The following is a 20,328-nucleotide window of genomic DNA, read 5'->3' on the forward strand; positions in this document are numbered from 1 at the left end:
AGTAGGAACAAGAAAACTGCACATTGACTATTATTAAAACTTTTAAATCAAAATACCAAATCATTGGATATACAATAACCACCAAAGACAGATGGGCCGTACCCATATGAAATCTAGAAGGGCTTCATAAGTACCCCGATTGGGCCCTGCAAAGTTCAAACATGAAACTCATTTAATCTTCTTCTCAATTAAACAAATTTGAGAAACAAACTCATTATTTAGCTTTTCTGCTTATGACATCTCCAAGCACAAGCAACAACCATCGATGCTTAAACCTAATCTCAAAATGCAAATCCTTACAAAACCTCAAACAAATACATGGCCAAATCATCACAACCGGTCTGTCTCACCACACTTACCCTTTAAGTAAGCTCCTTCACTTATCCTTCACCGTCTGCTTAACCTACGCACTCTCTATCTTACGCCAAATCCAAAACCCTTCCGTCTTCCTCTACAACACTCTCATCTCCTCCATCGTCTCAAATCACAATTCCACCCAAACCCATCTCGCGTTTGCTCTGTACAATCAGGTTTCGAGATCAAGATCAAACCTTGTCAGACCCAACGAGTTCACTTACCCTTCTCTGTTCAAAGTTTCTGGCTTTGACCCGAAATGGCATCGCCATGGGAGGGCTCTTCATGCCCATGTGTTGAAATTTCTTGAACCAATGAATCATGATCGGTTTGTGCAAGCTGCTTTGGTTGGGTTTTATGCTAATTGTGGTAGATTAAGAGAAGCTAGGTCTCTGTTTGAGCGGATTAGAGAACCTGATTTGGCTACTTGGAACACTCTTCTTGCTGCGTACGCTAATTCTGATAGTAGTGAGAGTGATGATGAGGTTTTGAGGTTGTTTGTGAGAATGCAAGTGAGACCTAACGAGGTTTCTCTAGTAGCTTTAATCAAATCTTGTGCGAGTCTAGGTGAGTTCTGGGGAGGTCTTTGGGCTCATGTTTATCTCTTGAAGAACAATCTGACTCTAAACCAGTTCGTGGGTACTTCTCTTATCGATCTGTACTCAAAATGTGGATGTTTGAATCTCGCACGCCAAGTGTTCGACGAAATGCGTGAGAGAGATACATCCTGTTACAATGCTATGATTCGGGGTTTAGCAGTTCACGGGTTTGGTCAAGAAGCTATAGAATTGTACAAGAGCTTGATCTCCAAAGGATTAATCCCGGATGAAGCAACATTCGTGGTGACGATATCCGCGTGTTCGCACTCGGGTCTAGTTGACGAAGGTCTTGAAACATTTAATTCCATGAAAGAGGTTTACGGGATCGAGCCTAAGGTTGAGCATTACGGATGTTTAGTTGATCTACTGGGACGATCGGGGAGGTTGGAAGAAGCGGAAGAATGCATCAAGAAGATGCCTATGAAGCCTAATGCGACGTTGTGGAGATCGTTTCTAGGGTCAGCTCAAATACACGGTGACTTAGAGAGGGGTGAATCTACGCTAAAGCGTTTGTTGGGGTTAGAACTCGAAAATAGTGGAAATTTCGTGCTTTTATCGAATATTTACGCCGGAGTTGACCGTTGGACTGACGTGGAGAAGACCCGGGAACTTATGAAAGACCACCGTGTCAATAAATCTCCGGGGATTAGTACTATTAATTAACCCATTCTACCACAATGTTCTTTATTTCTAATAGACAAGTCATATGAAATTCAGAAGACCAAAACTAGTAAACTACAACAACTTGTTTTGTATTGAAAAAAAACATGTTAATCCTCCAATTACTCGATACGTGTATCCCAAAAACTATTACAAAAATTATTATACTAGTGTAGCTGAGACAAAATATCTCATTTCCTGTAAATATTTTCACAACAAATCTTGTCTCTACATAGAATATTAAACAAAATAAAAGACCACAGTTGTTAGATTGTTGTCTTTTACCATAGACTAATCAAATAATTGAATTAGGTGCTAATTGACACATCAATTAGAACGGTATGTCCATTCATTATCCACTAACGACAATTTTATATATTCATAAATAATAACAAATCCACTAATTGTGTCTTAATTACAATTAACCAATGTTCTCTTAAAATTAAGAGAGCCAACAACACAAAGCTAAACTAATATGCCTTCAATGGCTTCTTCAGCAGCAGCCATCGTCTTCTCATACTCACCTTTTCGTTCTTCACCAATCCAAAACCATCACGTCACACGCTATGCTCCTGGATCCGTCTCCGTCGTATCATTCAACCGCCGTCGAGCTTCCCGCCGCGGTCTGGTCGCCGTGAAATCGGCGCTTATCGAGCCGGACGGGGGAAAACTCATGGACCTAGTCGTGGAAGAATCAAGTCGGCGCGCGATGAAACGCGAGGCTGAGACGGTTCCCGTAAGGATCAAGCTGAGCCGTGTGGATCTTGAGTGGGTACATGTGCTAAGCGAAGGCTGGGCTAGTCCCCTCAAAGGTTTCATGAGACAGTCGGAGTTCCTCCAAACACTTCATTTTAACTCGATCCGGCTTGAAGACGGCTCCGTCGTCAACATGTCGGTTCCGATCGTCCTCGCCATCGATGACGATCAGAAGTTTCGCATCGGTGATTCCAACCGTGTCACGCTCGTTGACTCCGTTGGTAACCCTATCGCGATACTCACCGAGTAAGTCTAATTATTTGAATCTTGATTAGTCAGCAATTCAAATCTAGGTAGGAGTTGAATCTTGATTAGAAACTTATCATTCTGATTGATTGGTTTGAGTCAGTATTGAGATTTACAAGCATCCGAAAGAAGAAAGAATCGCGAGAACATGGGGAACCACGGCTCGTGGACTTCCTTATGCAGAAGAAGCAATCACAAAAGCTGGAAACTGGTTGATCGGAGGTGATTTACAAGTTCTTGAACCGATCAAGTACAACGACGGTTTAGACAGGTTTCGGCTATCCCCATCTCAGCTGCGAGAGGAGTTTACAAGGCGTGGTGCGGACGCGGTTTTCGCGTTCCAGCTAAGGAACCCGGTCCATAATGGTCATGCGCTTCTTATGACTGATACTCGTAGAAGGCTTCTTGAGATGGGTTACAAAAACCCTGTCTTGTTGCTGAATCCACTTGGTGGATTCACTAAGGCTGATGATGTACCTCTTAGTTGGCGTATGAGGCAACACGAGAAGGTATATTAAACCCTAACTGTCGCTTCCTTATGTTCCAAGAAACTCTATTTGAATACATACGAAACAGAGCAATTAGCTCCTTCTATGACAATATATTCAGATTTTGTGTTGCATATGGAGTGAAAATGTTATATTGTTGTTTCTTGCTTTGAACGTGTAGGTGCTGGAGGATGGTGTTCTTGATCCAGAGACTACTGTAGTGTCCATCTTCCCATCTCCAATGCACTACGCTGGCCCGACCGAGGTTCAGTGGCACGCCAAAGCTAGGATCAACGCTGGAGCGAACTTCTACATTGTTGGTCGTGATCCAGCCGGTATGGGCCATCCAATGGAGAAGAGGGATCTTTATGATGCTGATCACGGGAACAAAGTGCTCAGTATGGCTCCAGGACTTGAACGCCTCAACATTCTTCCTTTTAAGGTTAAGATCAATCCTTGCCACTTCCTCTAAATCTGAACTTTCTTCAAGGTTAGGTCTGATTAATATTGGTTTGTTGGCATGTATAGGTCGCTGCATATGATACAACTCAGGGAAAAATGACCTTCTTTGATCCTTCTAGGTCTCAAGACTTCCTCTTCATATCAGGAACCAAGGTAAAACCCAACTTTGGTAGTAAATCAGATTTACAAATCCAAGATTCTTAGTTTAGTGACTGATTTGTTTTGTAGATGCGTGGCTTGGCGAAGAAGAAAGAGAACCCACCAGACGGTTTCATGTGCCCTTCTGGTTGGAAGGTGTTGGTTGATTACTATGACAGTCTCAGCGCAGAGTCTGGTAATGGAAGGGTTTCAGAAGCTGTTGTTTCTGCTTGAATATCAAAGTTCCCGTGTCCCACAAGTCTCACATTGCCTCTTTGTTAGTAACCAAGCTATGTAACAAAAAGCTTGCAATAAAACCAATGTAACATCTGTGTGTTCTTTGCGTCTCTGTTGTCAAACTTGTCATCAAGTCGCATTGCTTTGTACCATATTTGCTTATTATTGTGTTATAAATGAAAAACATATTGTGTACTGTGATCAACCCTGGAAACATAAACTGTAAGCAAACAAAACTAATTTAGACAGAAACATATAAGAGCTACATGATGGTTGGTCCTAGAGGCGGAGGTGGGTCGATTCCTGGCGGTTGAATCTCCGGTGGACGAGGCGGTTCCCAATTTGGAGGCACATCAGGTGGTGATTCTGGCGTCGGAGGGTTTGGAGTATCTGGCATCGGTGGAGATGAAGACGGTGGAACCGGAAACTCGGGGCCGGGTGTCTGCGGCGGTCCAAGCGGTGGTGGATCACTTGGAACCGTAGTAACTTCCGGTGGAGTTTCCGACGGTTTGATCTCCGGTATATTAGGAAGCTCCGGGACTTCTAATGGAGCCAACTCTGGTCCTCTACTCGGCCGTGAAGGTACCTCTTCCTCCGAACCGGGAAATTGAATCTCCGGTGGACCGGTTTGGCTAACAAAATGAACCCCCGTACTATAGTTGGTTAACCCCCTAACCGGCTTAGAAGTACACGAAACCGATTTCGCCGCGGTCATTAGCCGTGTAGACCATGGCTTAAACCTGGATGAACCTAAAATGAAACTGCCTCTCACAAGATTTGCAGAGACCAAAGACATAACTCTCGCCTTATCCATCTCTCTCAACTCTTACAGATAAGAGAGATACAATTTAAACAGGTTCAAGAACATTGACACGTGGCACCAAACTCCAAATACGTGTCATTGTGTCGTGACAAATCAAAACACGTCACAAGTTCTACTACTATTATAACTTTATTTTTTTTCAGAAAATAAGAAAAAAAAATGTGTTATAGTAGTAATTTGCAAGTGTTTTGATCATGTTACGTTACGAGACAATGAGTCGAATGAAATTTTCTTTTCTTTTTCTATAACCATACGTTAAATTAAATTACATATCACATTACACAAGTTACAATAAAATAAATTAATAAACAAATCATATATATTATTAAGATATGGCAAACTATATATATTAAGATAATAAAAAAATATCACATCACACAAGTTACATTAAAAATAAACCATAACAAATTAATTCTCCAAGGGAATTTTAAAATTCACTACGATGATGTAATGGGAGTGATCCTAGGAACTTGAACGGGGAAGTCATCAATCTCATCAATCCATGGATTCGTTTTCTCGTCCATCGGATCAATCGTTTTCAAAGCTTTCCAAACCGCACTGTTACACTTGAAGCCTGATCCGAAAGCGATCTGCCAAGTCCTATCTCCTCTCTTAATCCTTCCTTTAGCTTCACTATACGCAAGCTCATACCAAAGTGAGCTACTCGAAGTGTTTCCAAAGCGGTTCAACGTCATCCTCGATGGCTCCATGTGCCATTCGGATAAATCCAAGTTCTTCTCGATCTCGTCAAGCACGGCTCTACCTCCAGCGTGGATGCAGAAATGCTCGAAAGCTAGCTTGAAGTCGGGAATGTAAGGCTTTATTTTCTTGACTTTGAAGACTTTTCGGGCAACAAGGGTCGCGAAAAAGAGAAGCTGTTCGGACATTGGTAGGACTAGTGGTCCGAGAGTTGTGATGTTTGTCTTGAGAGCTTCTCCGGCTATTGCCATTAGGTTTTTAGAGAGCGAGACTCCGACTTTGCCAGTTTCTTCTGCGTTGTTGTCTTCTCGTTGGTAAACGCAGCCGAACGCGTTGTCGTCAGCTCCTTTGTGGGTACGAACGGTGTGGATGAGCTGATATTTAGAACGGCTACGATCGGAGGAGCGGTTCGAGAGAAGTACAGCAGCTCCGCCCATACGGAAGATACAGTTAGATAGAAGCATTGATCGGTCGTTGCCTAAGTACCAGTTTTGAGTTATGTTCTCTGTGCTCACTACTAGCGCGTATGAGTTTGGTTGCACCTGCATAATTGTCACAAATTTATTATTCTCAAACTCAGAAAAACATGTATATCATATATCGACAAGAAAAATTAAAACTCTAAAAAATTATATATATCATAAAGAAAATACTGTATCTATAAAAAAAATGTTTATAAATTCAGTCCCATGGATTGGTTATAAAAATTAAGAAAAATGTTATGATTATGATTCATGTGGGGTTTTGGGATTCTATATGTGGATAGACAACGGTGGACACATTAAACACAAACCTGTACTTATATGCAAACGTATGTGTGTGCATTTGTCGCATGTGTACGTTAAATTCTTTGCAAGTAGCCAAACATTTAAGACCTTTGGTTCAATTTGCCAACCAGCTTATGGATTTAAGAATCTCGCAAGCACGTGCCACCACGTTTACTTCTTAGATCAACCATTTAAATATGTTTGTAAAAGTGATTTGTAATTATGCAACAATTCCTAATGCATCCACAGTTGTGTTTTCAATATATGAACACTTTCTTTTTTTTTGTTGTTGCACGGTCACATTGGAGAAAAGAAATAAGACACTTTAATACTATTATAATTTATAAATATAAAATAAAACGCTGGTCATCTAACACAACATAATGGTTTTTTCATTTTCACAACTACCACCAACCCAAAGACCCAAGTGCCTGTCAATGTCAGAATTCTCATATACACGTGACTATTACATGTATAATTTGGACCTTTATGCTTCCATACAACTAATAACATAACATAAAAAGTTGCATCCACATCAACCCATATAAGTCGGCAACCAAAAACCAAAACCAGTGATAAAAGTTATAATTAAATTTAGTCACACAAATATTATAGCACGAAAGCGAAGTCAATCTAAAAAAAAATCTATCTGGTAAGTGTATTAAATGCTTATTAATAACCCCAAATAAATTAAAGTTTGAACAGAAAATTATAGCTGGTAATTTGTATTAATTGCTTAATGTTCCTAATAATTTCTAAAGAATCATGAGCTGTCATTAGCTTTTTCAACTTTCCAAATAAGAAAAAGTCAAATAAGATTTTTTATCCTTTACGACTCATAACAGCCAAGAAAAATCAAACCGGATCAAGCCAAACCGGATAACTAAAACAGAATATAAAGAAATGAATAATGATATTTACCTGGAGCATCTGTTTAGCGAGATCAATGGAGATGAGTCCAGCACTACAACCCATTCCACCGAGATTGTAGCTTAAAATGTTGCCTCTAAGCTTATACTTATTCACAATCATAGCCGAAAGTGACGGAGTCGGATTGAACAAACTACAATTCACCACAAGTATTCCAATATCTTTAGGTTTCACACCGGTTTTTTCAAGAACCGCATCGATAGCTCCGAACATAACCGTCTCGGCCTCTTTCCTCGCTTCTTCCATACAAGGATTAGGAGGAACACGTAGAAGAGCTTCAGGGAAGTAAGTTTTCTGACCTAGACCGGATCTTTCGAGGATCTTTTGTTGGAAAGCGAGGTTGTCTTCTGTAAAGATCCCCACACGTTGAGATCTGTCCATGAACGTTTCACGAGTGCAGATCAGCGAAGGGTCTGGTTTGTAGCATGAGAAGTCAAGGAGGAAGACACGGCGAGGACGCGTGGTGAAGTAGGCTGTGGAGAGAGAGATCAAGAGCGCGATGGCGAGTGTGGCGGAGAGGAAATGGAAACGGAGTGTGTTGTATAGGATAGAGAGGTCATCTAAGGTGAAAGAAGAGATGTTGGCGATCGTTGCGGCGAGGAGAGGGAGGAGGAGAATGTAGAGAGCGTTGGAGATTAGGTAATGGTAACCGAGTTTTACGTATTTGAGACGAACGGATAGGAGGAAGTTTGGGAGGTTGTTTGGGTTAGGATTTGGATCGGCGTTTGTGACATGGACCGGGACTGGCCGGTGAGGTTGGTCTTGGTTATGGGTCATCGTGAGTATGAGAAGAGAAGTGTCAAGTGTACGATTTGTTTGAGAGAAGGTTAGAGAGAGAGAGAGAGAGAGAGAGAGAAAGAAAGAGGGAGATGGGAGAAGAGAATGGCCTAAAAAGTTGGAGGAAGTTTGAGAATTTAATAGAAAATTTTGAGTGAGAGAGAAAGAGAGAGAAATAGAGACTTGGCTATTCAATTTGGTTAGGGGAAATGGGAAATATTTAAGGAAAAAAATAATGTTTTTTTTAGAAATAGACAAAAGAATATAATCCAGCAAATTATTTTGTTCAAAGTTCAAACTAGTACATGCTAATATAGACACATATTTTTCACCATAAAAAAATATATATATAGAAATGATTTAGAATAGGACCAGAATTTTATAAACCATAAATCATTACATGTTATAATTTATAATAGTTTTAAAAAAAAAAACTTATGGTACAATTGGTACTTTAGAATTAAACTGTGAAGTAATTATTTATACATTTTTTTGGGTATCATAATTATACATGTGCCAGCCACACAAATAGTAATTCACAAATTACAAGTGTGACTCATTAAAATCTCAGTCTGTAGACTCTCTTCTACATATATTAAGAACGCTTTCTATACGATTTACATAATTTAACATTAAAGGTAAAATGAGAACATTTCTTGAAAAAAGAAAAAAAACTGGAGAAAAAAAGTTATATGTAGAGAGGGAAGATGCAACTACCCCAACGAAGCTTTTAATGTTTATAGAGAGGATATGACACCTACGAGACGGCGATGACTTTTATTTCCCAATTGGGGGCTTTTAATTTTGAAAGCGTACATTGGGATGTTACTCTTTTACTCTTTGTTTGACTTCTTATTTTCGAAACTAGCCCTCTTTTGTGAACAACTTGGATGAAGAAGACAGTTGATGTGATTTACATGTCCGTGTGAAGATTCTATGTGAAGTGTGTGAACTTGTGTGTAAAGAAGAGTGATTAATCAATCGTAGGTAATTAAGATTTAGATAGATTGGAAAATTAAGTGAACCGAAATAGAAGTTTGTTGAACTAATAAATATGAATGAAATGTTTGGGTCATTGTAACCAGACTTCATTTTTCTTATGTATGTTTTGTGTTTTCATGGGTTTATCTTAGTATAATTAAGATTTTGATTACGACATTGGATAGACTTTTTTGGTTTTGTCAATAGAATAATTTCATTGGCTTTGTGTTTTATGTGTTACACTGTTACTATAAGAGCTTCAAGTTATAGACAATTTTTTTAGATCTTTATATAGGTAATATTTAGGAATGAATCACAACTTCAACTAACTATGACGAAAAAGTATTTTACTTTTCCTTCAACTCTTCTCCATCCCTCATTTTATTTATGTTCAGACAACTTCAATCTTAGAATTCATGAATTGCCATAATAAACAGTGATATCATTATCATCTATGCTTTTTATTTTGAAGCTGCGAATGTAGCTAGTTTAAAACTATTGAAAAATATTTTAAAAGAAGACATTTAGAAAATATATTGAAACCTAAATATATATTAAAAATTTAATTGGGAATTTATTTTTGACAAAAAAAATTGGGAATTTACAAAATTAACAATTATACATTTTTAAATACTCATAATTGCAGCACACAATTTATTTTTTTATCAGAAATATATTTCAGAATTTTATAGTTCACTGCACACATTTACAAATAAATTATAAATTATTAGGTAAAGAACTGCGTATCTATGTGAATATTAAAAATAAACCTAAATTCTATTGATGATTATATTTGAATTCAAAGCAGTACGTAGCCCACACATAAATTTATTGAGATTTAATCAGCAAATTTTACTTTTTAACCAAATTGTACACATATAAATTAATATTTGTAAATATAAATTAGTTAAGGAAAAATATTAAATTTTTTGGCATATGTCGAAATCAAATCCATTGACTCGACATATATCACAATCATATGGATGGCAATTTGAAACCAAAATTTAAGAGAGGAATTTAAGTCTTTGACAAGTTTTTAACATTGGTGCGGTGAAAGTGGTTCGTTTGCGATTGCGATAGCGAATTTTAATGAATTGGAGATGATTCATAGTGCTCTAGAAGATTCGCATAGACATCTTGATCCATGTTGATGACGTAGAGATTGCCAAAAATAAAAACTATGGAGTTTCCAAAAGTGTCAAACACTTATTAATAGATTTAACATTTGTAGTAATCATATTAATAACTAACCTTGAAAACAAAGTTTTATACAATAAAATTTCTTTAATAGTAAGTAAAGAAGAAGAAAAAAAAATGTTTCTGAAAAATATGAATGTAACATAATAAAAATTTAAGGAGTCAAAAACCACATAACAAGAAATTAAGAATACGAGAATTTAATTAAACAAATTGCTAAATGATAAGGAAGTTGCATAAAAAATTAGAAACAAAACAAAAAAGTGACTTAATAAAAATGGAATTTATTCTGAGATTAGCATATTGGAAGACCCATTAAGAGAATAAAATATCACAAAGTGAGTGTGAGAGTAAAAATTCATGTGCATATTCATTCATGTAATTCAGTTAATACTTTTGTATCATTTTTTTGTCCAAAAAAAAACTTTTGTATCATTTTTAATTTTGGGTAAGAGGTAAAAAGATTCTTGTTATTGATTTTTTTTTTACTTAATAGATTCCATGAAAATTTTGATTGGGAATAGTTTTGTAAATTCTATTAAACTGAATAAATATTGTGTGTACTTAATTTTTTTGTATTCATAGTTTTCAATTCATGTTTGACAAAAAAAGTTTTCAATTCATGTTTGACAAAAAAAAAAAGTTTTCAATTCATGTATTCGATCTAATTCTTCTTCGTCTTCATTTTTTTTTATGGTATGTGGTTATTCTAAAGTTTGATCCGAGCAGAGTTTTACAACATATTCATTAACACTAATAATTTAGCTAAACCAGCTATTCATCTACACTAATACTTGAAAACCAAATTTTGTGCAAAAAATATCAATTTAATAGAATATAGGCATTCTTCATTCACACTACCTTCTAAATATTCAACTCATTTTATCAATTTTAAAAATATTAATCTGTTTTAGACCATACATACTATTTTATCGAAAAATACAATAATCTAGTTTTTAGCATATTTATCAATTTGAAATCAACCATATCTTAGGGGATCCGAAAACCAACCCCATTATATATTACGTTTTGGTTGGTTAGTCGGATTGTATCAAATTGACATACAATTTATAGAAATGAATGGGCCATATAAAGAAAGCTGGATAAAGTTGGGATGACAATTCAATGGTATTTTGGCGGATATTAGAGGTCATAATATCTCCTCCAAAATGAAAGAGAAGAAATTATGACCTCAGCTCAAAAAGTAGCGGTTACCGCAACCTCTTCAAGTTACCCTCACCCAAACACATAATCGTAATCACTATTGTAATGGCCGGTTTTCAGAACAATACCAACCGTACTTGATCCTTTGGCAAAGCTCTTCCGAGAGTATCAATTTTGTCCATTCTTTGGTAACTCAGTCTTTATTTCAAGACAATGACTATTCTCTTTTCCCTTGACCTGCTCATGGAGGATGCATAGATATGCTCTCACAGGTTCAAGAAACGCTATCAATTCTTTGGTACATAGTTCTCAAGCTCCTAATATTTATTGTTCCTATCTATCTTTATTGCTTTGATGTTTTAAAATTTTGGAAGCCTCTTTTATGGTATTCTTTAAACTATCATATCTATCTTGTATTATTTTTTTTTAATTCTTTAATGAATGATAACACCCGTTTGTTCAAAAAAAAAATAATAATAGAGCCAACATTTGATTTTTCATTTACGATTGATTCCTATTTGACTTTCTATTGACTAGTTTTCATGTTTTTATGAAACATTCTACAACCACTGCTCATGATTTTTTCCCGTGGCTTGGTAAAACGTTAAATTTTTCTAAAATAATTTTCAAGAAAACTTTGTGCCATTGTCAAAAAAAGAAGAAATTGTGTGTCATTAACTCATACTATAACCGAAATTAAACTAGCGTTTCATGCATGTGTACTTACTATTATTAAGTGAGATTATCTTACACAAGTCAATATGTATCCATGCGTGTGAATCTTTTATGCGTTCGTAATACGTTTTGTATTCATTTCATCATTTGGTTTGTGTCAACACACAATTTGGGGAGAGTTTGTGTGGTAGGTAATCCAAAATATATGTTTACAACATATAACTGTTTCTAATTGCTTAACGAAGAAATTCCTACCAAACGAAGCAATTACGTTGAGAAATTAATTTTGGAAGTTGGAAGAGACCATTCTACCACTCGCAACTCTTTTCTTCTTTAAATAAATTAAAAACATGTAGTATATATATTTAGGTAGCAAACTATGTTGTATGTTCCAAAAACAGTTATGATTTTTCTGCACCTTTAATTATACAAACAAATAATTAATTAAATTATAATTTAAGCAAATTATAATTTAAATTTTCTATAGATAATAATTAATTATATAAAAAGATGAGTTTAGTGATGATTTTCATGAAATTAAAAATATTTAATTTTTTTTTGTAACCATTAGACCATCTCCACTCAAATAACCCACTTGGGTTGCTCAAATCTTAATTAATTATATAATTAATATTAAACTAATTAAAGCAACTCACTTAAAAAGTTAAACAAAATTATCCATCCACTAGAAAAACTCACTTAGGTTGCTTAATCATTTAAATAATAATATTTACATAAAAAAGAAAACAATAAAATTATACAAATTTTGGAATATTAAACATATATTTAAAATAAAAAATATTAAACATATTATACAAAATGCGGAAGAAGATTTATTGATGGGTTGCACCAAATTTTTGTCTGATATGCTCAATCAAATCTTTTTTCAAACGATCATGCATTTGTATATCATGAATGTCATTTCGAATGTCCATCAAATTAGTTAGATTTGTTGGCTTATCTAAAGAAAATGATAAATCAACATTCGAAGTTCCGCTTCCTTCTCCATGATAGAACTCTGATGGATTTTAGAAATTGTAGTCATGTCGTTCGTCTTCCACTATCATGTTATTCAATATGATACATGCTCTCATTCTTTTCCCTATTTTTCCTTTATCCCAAAAACGTGTGAGATTCTTAACGATTGCAAATCGATCTTGCAAGACTCCAAATGCACGCTCTACATCTTTTTGGCATGCTTCTTGACATTGAGCAAAGAGTTTAGCTTTTCGGCCATGTGGTAGTGTAATTGATTAGATGAAAGTTGCCCATTTCGGATAGATACCGTCAGTGAGGTAGTACGCCATTTTTTATTGCCGTCCATTGACAACGTATGTAACTCTTGGAGCTCGTCCTTCTAGGATATCATCAAACACCGGTGACCAGTCCAAAACATTTATATCATTTAACGTACCTGGTGGTCCAAAATAAGCGTGCCAAATCCATAAATCTTGCGATGCCACAGCCTCTAGTACGATTGAGGGTTTTCCAGATCCACGTGAATATAGTCATTTCCATGCTGTGGGACAATTCTTCCACTCCCAATGCATACAATCTATGCTCCTGACCATTCTGGGGAAACCGCGATGTTCTCCAATATTTAGTAATCGTTGGAGGTCTTCCGCTGTAGGTCTTCTGAGATACTCGTCTCCAAAAAGATATATAACTTCGTCTACAAATTTTTCTAGGCATTTATGGGCGGTTGTTTCAGCCAATCGTAAATATTCATCCACCGCATATGCCGAACATCCGTATGCCATCATACGGATAGCTGCCATACATTTTTGAAGTGCAGAAAGACCAAGCCTTCTAGTAGCATCTCGTCTTTGTCTGAAGTAGGGGACTCCATTCTCAATAGTACTGACAATGCGTTCGAACAATGGTTTGTTCATTCTAAAGCGATGGCGGAACATGGCAGGAGTGTAAGTCGGATTCTCACCAAAATAATCATTCCATAACCGATTGTGGCCTTCTTCGCGGTCTCTATTAATGTGCACTCTTCCAAATATTTGAGCTGGTGGTACTTCCTTTTGAGTGTAGTTTTATTGAATCTCCTCTACTATACTATCAACTTCCTCCTCTACCATTTCATCAACTTCTTGATCAGAACTCCAATTAGACATGATTTTACAATTGGATTTGTTTTGAGGCTTATGGGATGTTTGGGTTTTTTGTTGTAAGGATTATGGAAATTTGTTTATTTGGTAATGGTAATGGGTTTGTTGATTTGGTAATGGTAATGGGTTTGTTGATTTGGTAATGGTAATGGGTGTGTTGATTTGGTAATGGTAATGGGAAGATGATAAGAAGAAACAATGATAACTGAAAACAGAAGAAGAAGAAGCGGATGAACAAGCAATACTCTATTGCTAGATTCTTGTTTTAAGGATAATGTGCAATAAAAAATGGGTTTCGAAGTAAAAAAAAAAGTAGAAAACAAATGAGAAGTTGCGGATGAACAAGCAAATGAAGTTGTACATAACATTGCTCAATATATAGACCTTATATAAATTTTACAAACAAACAAAACCCATTCACGGGTTACAATACATAAAGACAACAACTCAAAACCCAATCAAGGGTTGGACAAGTTGTGATACTCCTAGCAAAAACCAATAGCCGAGACGAAAGATAGACCCGTGAATGGTAATAAAAACAACACCCATTCACGGGTTAAAAAAACCATTCGGTTGACTTCCAACATGTTTCCCTTCATGTGCCAACGAGACATCTACATCATTTGCACCCAAAACCTGAAACAAAAGAAGACAAGTAGAGTTAAACACAACAAAACTTATGATCAGAACAAGAGTTAAACACAAAGCATAAAAACAACCAAGAGAAACAATATTGACAACATGACAAATGAATAGAATCAAAACCTAAATGCTTATCAACATTTGATCAACAAGTTTGTCCCTAAGTAGGACTTTTGCGGGTGTTAGTTCAGTCTTGTTAAGCAAGCTGTCTAGCAATCTCATTTTGCCCTGCCACTCTTTAGCGGCTTGTTTGATCCTTCATTGCAATGATCTTTTCTAAATTTCCCACAAAACCATCATCCACTTCACCACTAACTTTCGGTTTCTTCCCTTTTCTCTTGGAAGCTTTAACCCCTGGAGGCCTCATCACAGCTCCATCACTGGTCGAACTAGCTGAGTATCCTCCTTCTGAAGCAAGCTTAGTACGCTTATGGCTACATTCTTCAGTGATACATTTCTGACCATGCTTCAGTCTACGAAGCACGAAATCGCCCGTGACCTTGCGTTTCTCGCTCCGGAATTGGAACCGGAATCGCTCGGAATCGCCTTGGAATCGCGATTCTAGAATTGAGGCATTTGGAAATGTGTTGGAAGCGACGATCCCGAGTTAGAAGCGTTACTATTGTAGATCGAAAGCGTCAACGACCATATCACATTATTGAAAACTCGACCTTTTAATTTCATGTGAAAGAAATAATGTTTTATGTTACATCTTCCACAAATTCGACAAATCTATCTGTAAAATGAGTTAAAACCATAACTAACTAAGCAAAATACAATAATGGCGGCGGCTAGGGTTACAAAAGAATCGCAGGTCTTAGGATGAAGATGATAGTAGAATTATCATTTTACCCTTCATTAACTAAAACCAAAAAAATGTCAAAAAGAGGAACTATAGGGCTCAAACCCATGCCATCATGGCTTTAAAACATGAGAACTTGCCAACAGACCTAGACAATTTCTTGAAACATTATTGTAACTGAATATATATATCCTCTATATGGAATTAATAAATTATTGTGTGAAGACTTAAACAAAATTCCTAAGTAATATTGTTTTTGGTAGTTCACTAAATAGCTCTGTAACAGCATCTAATCATTTAAATAATGGAGATATATTATAATATATATATTATTTTCTATTATAATATTAAATGCTTCTAATGCGTACCCGCTTCCTAATTTTTAAAAACAAATTGCTTCTCCGCTTCCAAACGCTTCCGCTTCCGCGTACCCGCTCCTGTTTCCATGCAGCTTAGGCTTCAGTTCCCTCCAGCAGTGTCCTAAAGTGAAAGGCTTCTTAATGTCATTCTTGTACAGCTCATACGCCATGCTCAACACATCATCTTCAGATTCTCCACTCTTCCTTCTTCCACTCGGTTGTGCGTAACACCCAACAAACTTGTTAACTTGGTGGTTTATCTTGTTTCACCTTGCTTTACATTGTGAAGCCCCTCTTGCGTTAGAAGCAGTTGATCCATCATTTGCTTTGTAATACTCTGCAACCCTCTTCCATAAACTGTCTATCCGTTGTTCGTTACTGAAAATCGGATTTTTGCTGGTGTTTAACCAGGCGCTTATGAGTTTGACATCCTCCTCCGGACTCCACCGCTTCCTACTTCCTCTGCCTCCGTCTTCTTCATTCTCATCCGCCGTAACCTCGATACAGTCTTCAGACTCAGATCCCATGGTTAAGTTAATAGGCTGAGAAGAGAATCTAGGGCTAAAGTTAACAGGCTGAGAAGAGAAATTTGGGCTAAAGTGGACATGCTGAGAAGAGAATGGATTGCTAAACTGAATAGACTGAGAGGATTGGGTGGAATTTGGAGGAATATGATTATCAGAACCGCTGGAGTCTTTTTAGGATCCATAGCTTGTGTTACTGAAAGTTGCTATTTTGCGAAAAGGGTTTGAAGAGAAAATGTTAAGAGTTTGGGTTAGTGTTTAACATTTATGGGTTATATTGAGCTCAAGGTTAGTTTAGGTTTAAAACTTTAGGTTATTGAGCTAAAGACTAATGAGTGTTTTAGTACAAAAGAGATATACTTTCCAGTATATCTCTATGTGTAAACATGTTGAAACACCTTTTCAGTAAATCTCTATGGGTAAAAGTTTTCAAAAAGTTGATGTTTAAAGTCAATACTTAAATCAAAAACAATCATATGCATTGTTATGAAAATTTTACACACAAACTCAAACTCAAACAATTGATCAAATAAGACAACATCACTTGAGGAAATTTAAAACCCAAAATCGAACTCAAACACTTGATCAAACAAGAAAACAACCCATGAGGAAATTTGAGATTGACAAACGGTTTTTGAAAAATTTTAAACCCTTGAGCAAATAAGAAAACAACACACGGTTCATCACTTATGTAAGCTATAAGACCATACCTTTCACACAATTATATTTACAAAACATCAAACATTCTCAGCATCAAATACAATAACACACCGAACCAAACTCTACTACTAAATACATAGCTCACATTCTATAACACAAAGACAAACATAACACTTCAAGAATGTAAATAAGCTACACATTCAAACCAAACACAAACTCAAACAAAACCTAACAACAACAAATTAAAGCTAGAATACCATACCTTTTCAAGTAAGAGAATCCAACCGTTGTCTCCACTTCACCTAAACCAATCTTCACCATTTAACCGCTATATACAGTTGATGATAACCTCGCAAAAAACATTGCAAAAGAGTCAATATTAATCACATAATTACTTATACAAAACATAAAACTAAAACATTCTATTCCTAATAAGAACAACACATGGGTTCACTCTACAATCTATAACAAAACAGACAAACATAAGATAACAATAACATAAAAATCTACTAATTCTTAAAAAAACTATCAGACAATTGAACATCAAACTATCAGACAAATCTCAAAACATTTACCAAATATCAAACTATCAGACAATTAAAACCTGAACCCGATAACCCACCAAACAAATCTCAAAATCAATTGAACATCAAACTAATCTCATAATCTACGCCTAATAAGTCAAATCGAAAGAAAACATTTACCAATCTAACAATCAATCAATTAATCTGAAACCCTAAATCAGAAAGGAGAAGACTAATTCCAAATACATGCAATAAATCGGAAAGGAGAAGACGAACCTTCAATCTCCGACTCGTTAGCCAGTGGACCTCGTCGTTCCCTGTAGGCCACCAGAAGAATCCTCCGCCGTCGTTTTCCGTGAGAACCGAACCGTCAACTCTTACGGTTACGCCGATCTGAAAGCCATCGCCTCCGGGTGACCAACAATCCTCCATTTTAAGCCAGTAAAATCAAAGGATTCGACGTGAATCCATTGATTTTTCCGATTCGGGATGAATCGCATCTTTAATCGCCGTTCGCATGCGAGAGAGAAGAGAGAGAGACAGTCAGGAAGAAAGAGAGAAAAAATGGGAAAGAAATAAAAAAACCGTTTATATTTTCGCTCCCACCTACCACAGGACGCCACATAGCCTTCTTAAACCGTTGCTGAAATTGCTTTCCACAGCAATGATTCTCGGCTTCATGGATCCATAATTGGGTTTTATAATATTGTTTTGGGACCAAATACATAAGTACCTATGAGAATACCCGTGGAGATGCTCTTAGACACTAGTTTGGATGATTTATATACGTTTTATAGATGTTGTTAAGTTTTTTAAAATTCAACTGAAAGCTTTGAATGTATAATGTATTTTAATAATATGTCATAATGATAATAATTAATGAAAAAAAACTAAAATGAGATTACTTGCACAAGCGAGTTTCACACCTTTGCAGTTAACACTTTTTTTGTCCTTCTTAAATCCTCAAGAAACTAACACTTGATTTGCTTTCTTTATATAGCTCGGGGACTTTTGTGTTATGCGTGTGTGTGTCACATGAATTACAAATTTCTTTTGTCTTATATGCAAAGTAAGTTAATGTATTCAATGGGATTAATTAAGAAAACTAAGAAGATCAGTGGATAACTAGTAGTACCTAACCGCAATATATAATCCCAAATTTAAAATATTATTATTTGAATTTATGGCCGACTAATTTGTTATTCTAGTTTCCAGATCCAAAAATGTTGGTGGTAGTCTATCCATCTAAACTCCAAATCTTTAATTTAAACTTGTTGCGTATATAAATTTGGGTGCCCAAGTAGTTGAGAGAAAATGATATTCTACTCATCAGTAATATCAAAGTATTATATTGCAGCCTAAAACACCATGACTTAGTACCCCTCAATCAAAGAAAGAGCAAAGCATTGAATGTTTGCTTACGTTCCAACCACTTCAACCTTTATTAGTTATAGTTGGGGGTATGATTCTTATGTTATTATTGTCTTGTCCCCTAAATTAATGAAGTGACATGTCCTTGTTATTACGACGACTAAACCGAACACAGCAAAGCCAACCAGATCTCTTCTCATGTACTTAAAACATGCTGTTTAGGCGTCTAGAGACGTACAAAACCATTAATCTTTATAATGGGAAATCCGCAAAAATGACCAACAAAAAAATTATAATTCACTGTCTAGCCACTCTAAAAATCATATACTCTATATAATATTTATTAATGACAATTCTATCCCCACTATAGGTCTGGGCGTTCGGATATCAGATCGGATTCGGTTCGGATTTTTTGGATTTCAGATTTTTTGGATATTGACTCTAACATCCATTCGGGTATTTATAAAATTTGTTTCGGTTTCGATTCGGATAATTCCGATTTTGGATCGGTTCGGAGATGATTATCGATAACCAAAATTAAACTAAAATTTATTGGAAAATGTTTTATTCGAATACTTTTTAATCTTATTGTACCCAAATAACCATACTAATGGAGTATTTAAAAAAAAAATAGAAATTAAGTAAATGACAAGGTTCTCATAGAACCATATAAATACATAAAAGATATGAGGCATATTTAACGGAATATCATACTATTTCTTATATGTTTGGTTATATTTGGATATTTATTGGTTATCGGTTCGGATCGATAATATCTGATATCCAAAATAATGAAAGCCAAGAACCAATCGGTTATTTCCTTAATATTGGTTCGGTTTGATCCGCTTACTTTGGTTCGGATATGGTACGGATTTTCGGATTCAGATTTTACGCCCAGACTTACCACACTACATGATTAACAGTTGCCAGTTGCCCCTACTTTTTTGTCTACGTATGTATTCTTCTTTCTATATGCTTTACATATTTCTGCCATCTCTCATTTGCTCTCATTTTTTTCCCTTTTTCTTTACTTTTTCATATTTTGCAATAATTTTTCTTTGAACAAACTATAGATTTTTTTTTATGTTTACTATGATTTAAAGATATTAAGACGAAAAATATAATTTATACACTAACTAAAATAAAAAATATATTTGTAATATAGAGAACACAACAACAATCTATTCCATTTTTAAAAGTATATTTCTCAAGTTTCAAATTATTTACATTGCATACATACATTAATTCAAACTATAATTAGAAATACATAAACAATTTATATATTATATATTATATGTAGGACATATACGGTTAGTGTTTAACATAGTTGTTTGGGTTGCCTATTTTATGTCCCTTAGGGTATAGTGCTTTTTCTT

General features: G+C 35.7%; 3 protein-coding genes, 1 long non-coding RNA gene and 1 pseudogene across 5 annotated transcripts; 2 read left to right on the forward strand and 3 right to left on the reverse strand.

Moving 5' to 3' along the window:
• Positions 1 to 204: 204 nt before the first annotated feature.
• On the forward strand, positions 205 to 1,735 carry LOC104760578 (pentatricopeptide repeat-containing protein At5g43790 pseudogene; annotated as a pseudogene). Its single transcript, XR_015589496.1, has one exon. The product of XR_015589496.1 is annotated as a pentatricopeptide repeat-containing protein At5g43790 pseudogene (transcript).
• A 161-nt stretch (positions 1,736 to 1,896) lies between these two features.
• LOC104760581 (ATP sulfurylase 4, chloroplastic) lies at positions 1,897 to 4,135 on the forward strand. The gene is made up of 5 exons (XM_010483526.3): positions 1,897 to 2,615; positions 2,719 to 3,124; positions 3,285 to 3,545; positions 3,632 to 3,718; positions 3,794 to 4,135. The coding sequence occupies exons 1-5, from the start codon at positions 2,089 to 2,091 to the stop codon at positions 3,935 to 3,937; spliced, it is 1,425 nt and encodes a 474-aa protein (XP_010481828.2). The 5' UTR covers positions 1,897 to 2,088; the 3' UTR covers positions 3,938 to 4,135.
• Positions 4,084 to 4,829, reverse strand: LOC104760579 (uncharacterized). Its single transcript, XM_010483525.3, has one exon. The coding sequence runs from the start codon at positions 4,752 to 4,754 to the stop codon at positions 4,203 to 4,205; it is 552 nt and encodes a 183-aa protein (XP_010481827.1). The 5' UTR covers positions 4,755 to 4,829; the 3' UTR covers positions 4,084 to 4,202.
• Positions 4,830 to 5,096: 267 nt separating this feature from the next.
• On the reverse strand, positions 5,097 to 8,387 carry LOC104760582 (3-ketoacyl-CoA synthase 20-like). Its single transcript, XM_010483527.3, has 2 exons — positions 7,151 to 8,387; positions 5,097 to 6,004 (listed from the first exon to the last, which is right to left on the reverse strand). The coding sequence occupies exons 1-2, from the start codon at positions 7,934 to 7,936 to the stop codon at positions 5,201 to 5,203; spliced, it is 1,590 nt and encodes a 529-aa protein (XP_010481829.1). The 5' UTR covers positions 7,937 to 8,387; the 3' UTR covers positions 5,097 to 5,200.
• A 6,033-nt stretch (positions 8,388 to 14,420) lies between these two features.
• LOC109130408 (uncharacterized) lies at positions 14,421 to 18,126 on the reverse strand. The gene is made up of 2 exons (XR_002036374.2): positions 17,320 to 18,126; positions 14,421 to 14,706 (listed from the first exon to the last, which is right to left on the reverse strand). It is a non-coding gene; the product is annotated as an uncharacterized LOC109130408 (long non-coding RNA).
• Positions 18,127 to 20,328: the final 2,202 nt, after the last annotated feature.

Source organism: Camelina sativa, chromosome 18 (genome assembly GCF_030686135.1).
Source record: "Camelina sativa cultivar CO46 ecotype springtype chromosome 18, ASM3068613v1".
NCBI classification, from domain to species: domain Eukaryota; kingdom Viridiplantae; phylum Streptophyta; class Magnoliopsida; order Brassicales; family Brassicaceae; genus Camelina; species Camelina sativa.

What these genes read in the sequence shown, in the direction of transcription:
- LOC104760581 (XM_010483526.3), top strand. Translation starts at nt 2,089, where the DNA reads ATGCCTTCAATGGCTTCTTCAGCAGCAGCCATCGTCTTCTCATACTCA. An exon ending in GTATGAGGCAACACGAGAAG is followed by an intron (nt 3,125 to 3,284) that starts GTATATTAAACC and finishes TTGAACGTGTAG; the next exon opens with GTGCTGGAGGATGGTGTTCT. An exon ending in TCAACATTCTTCCTTTTAAG is followed by an intron (nt 3,546 to 3,631) that starts GTTAAGATCAAT and finishes TGGCATGTATAG; the next exon opens with GTCGCTGCATATGATACAAC.
- LOC104760579 (XM_010483525.3), bottom strand. Translation starts at nt 4,754, where the DNA reads ATGGATAAGGCGAGAGTTATGTCTTTGGTCTCTGCAAATCTTGTGAGA.
- LOC104760582 (XM_010483527.3), bottom strand. Translation starts at nt 7,936, where the DNA reads ATGACCCATAACCAAGACCAACCTCACCGGCCAGTCCCGGTCCATGTC. An exon ending in TCGCTAAACAGATGCTCCAG is followed by an intron (nt 6,005 to 7,150) that starts GTAAATATCATT and finishes ACAATTATGCAG; the next exon opens with GTGCAACCAAACTCATACGC.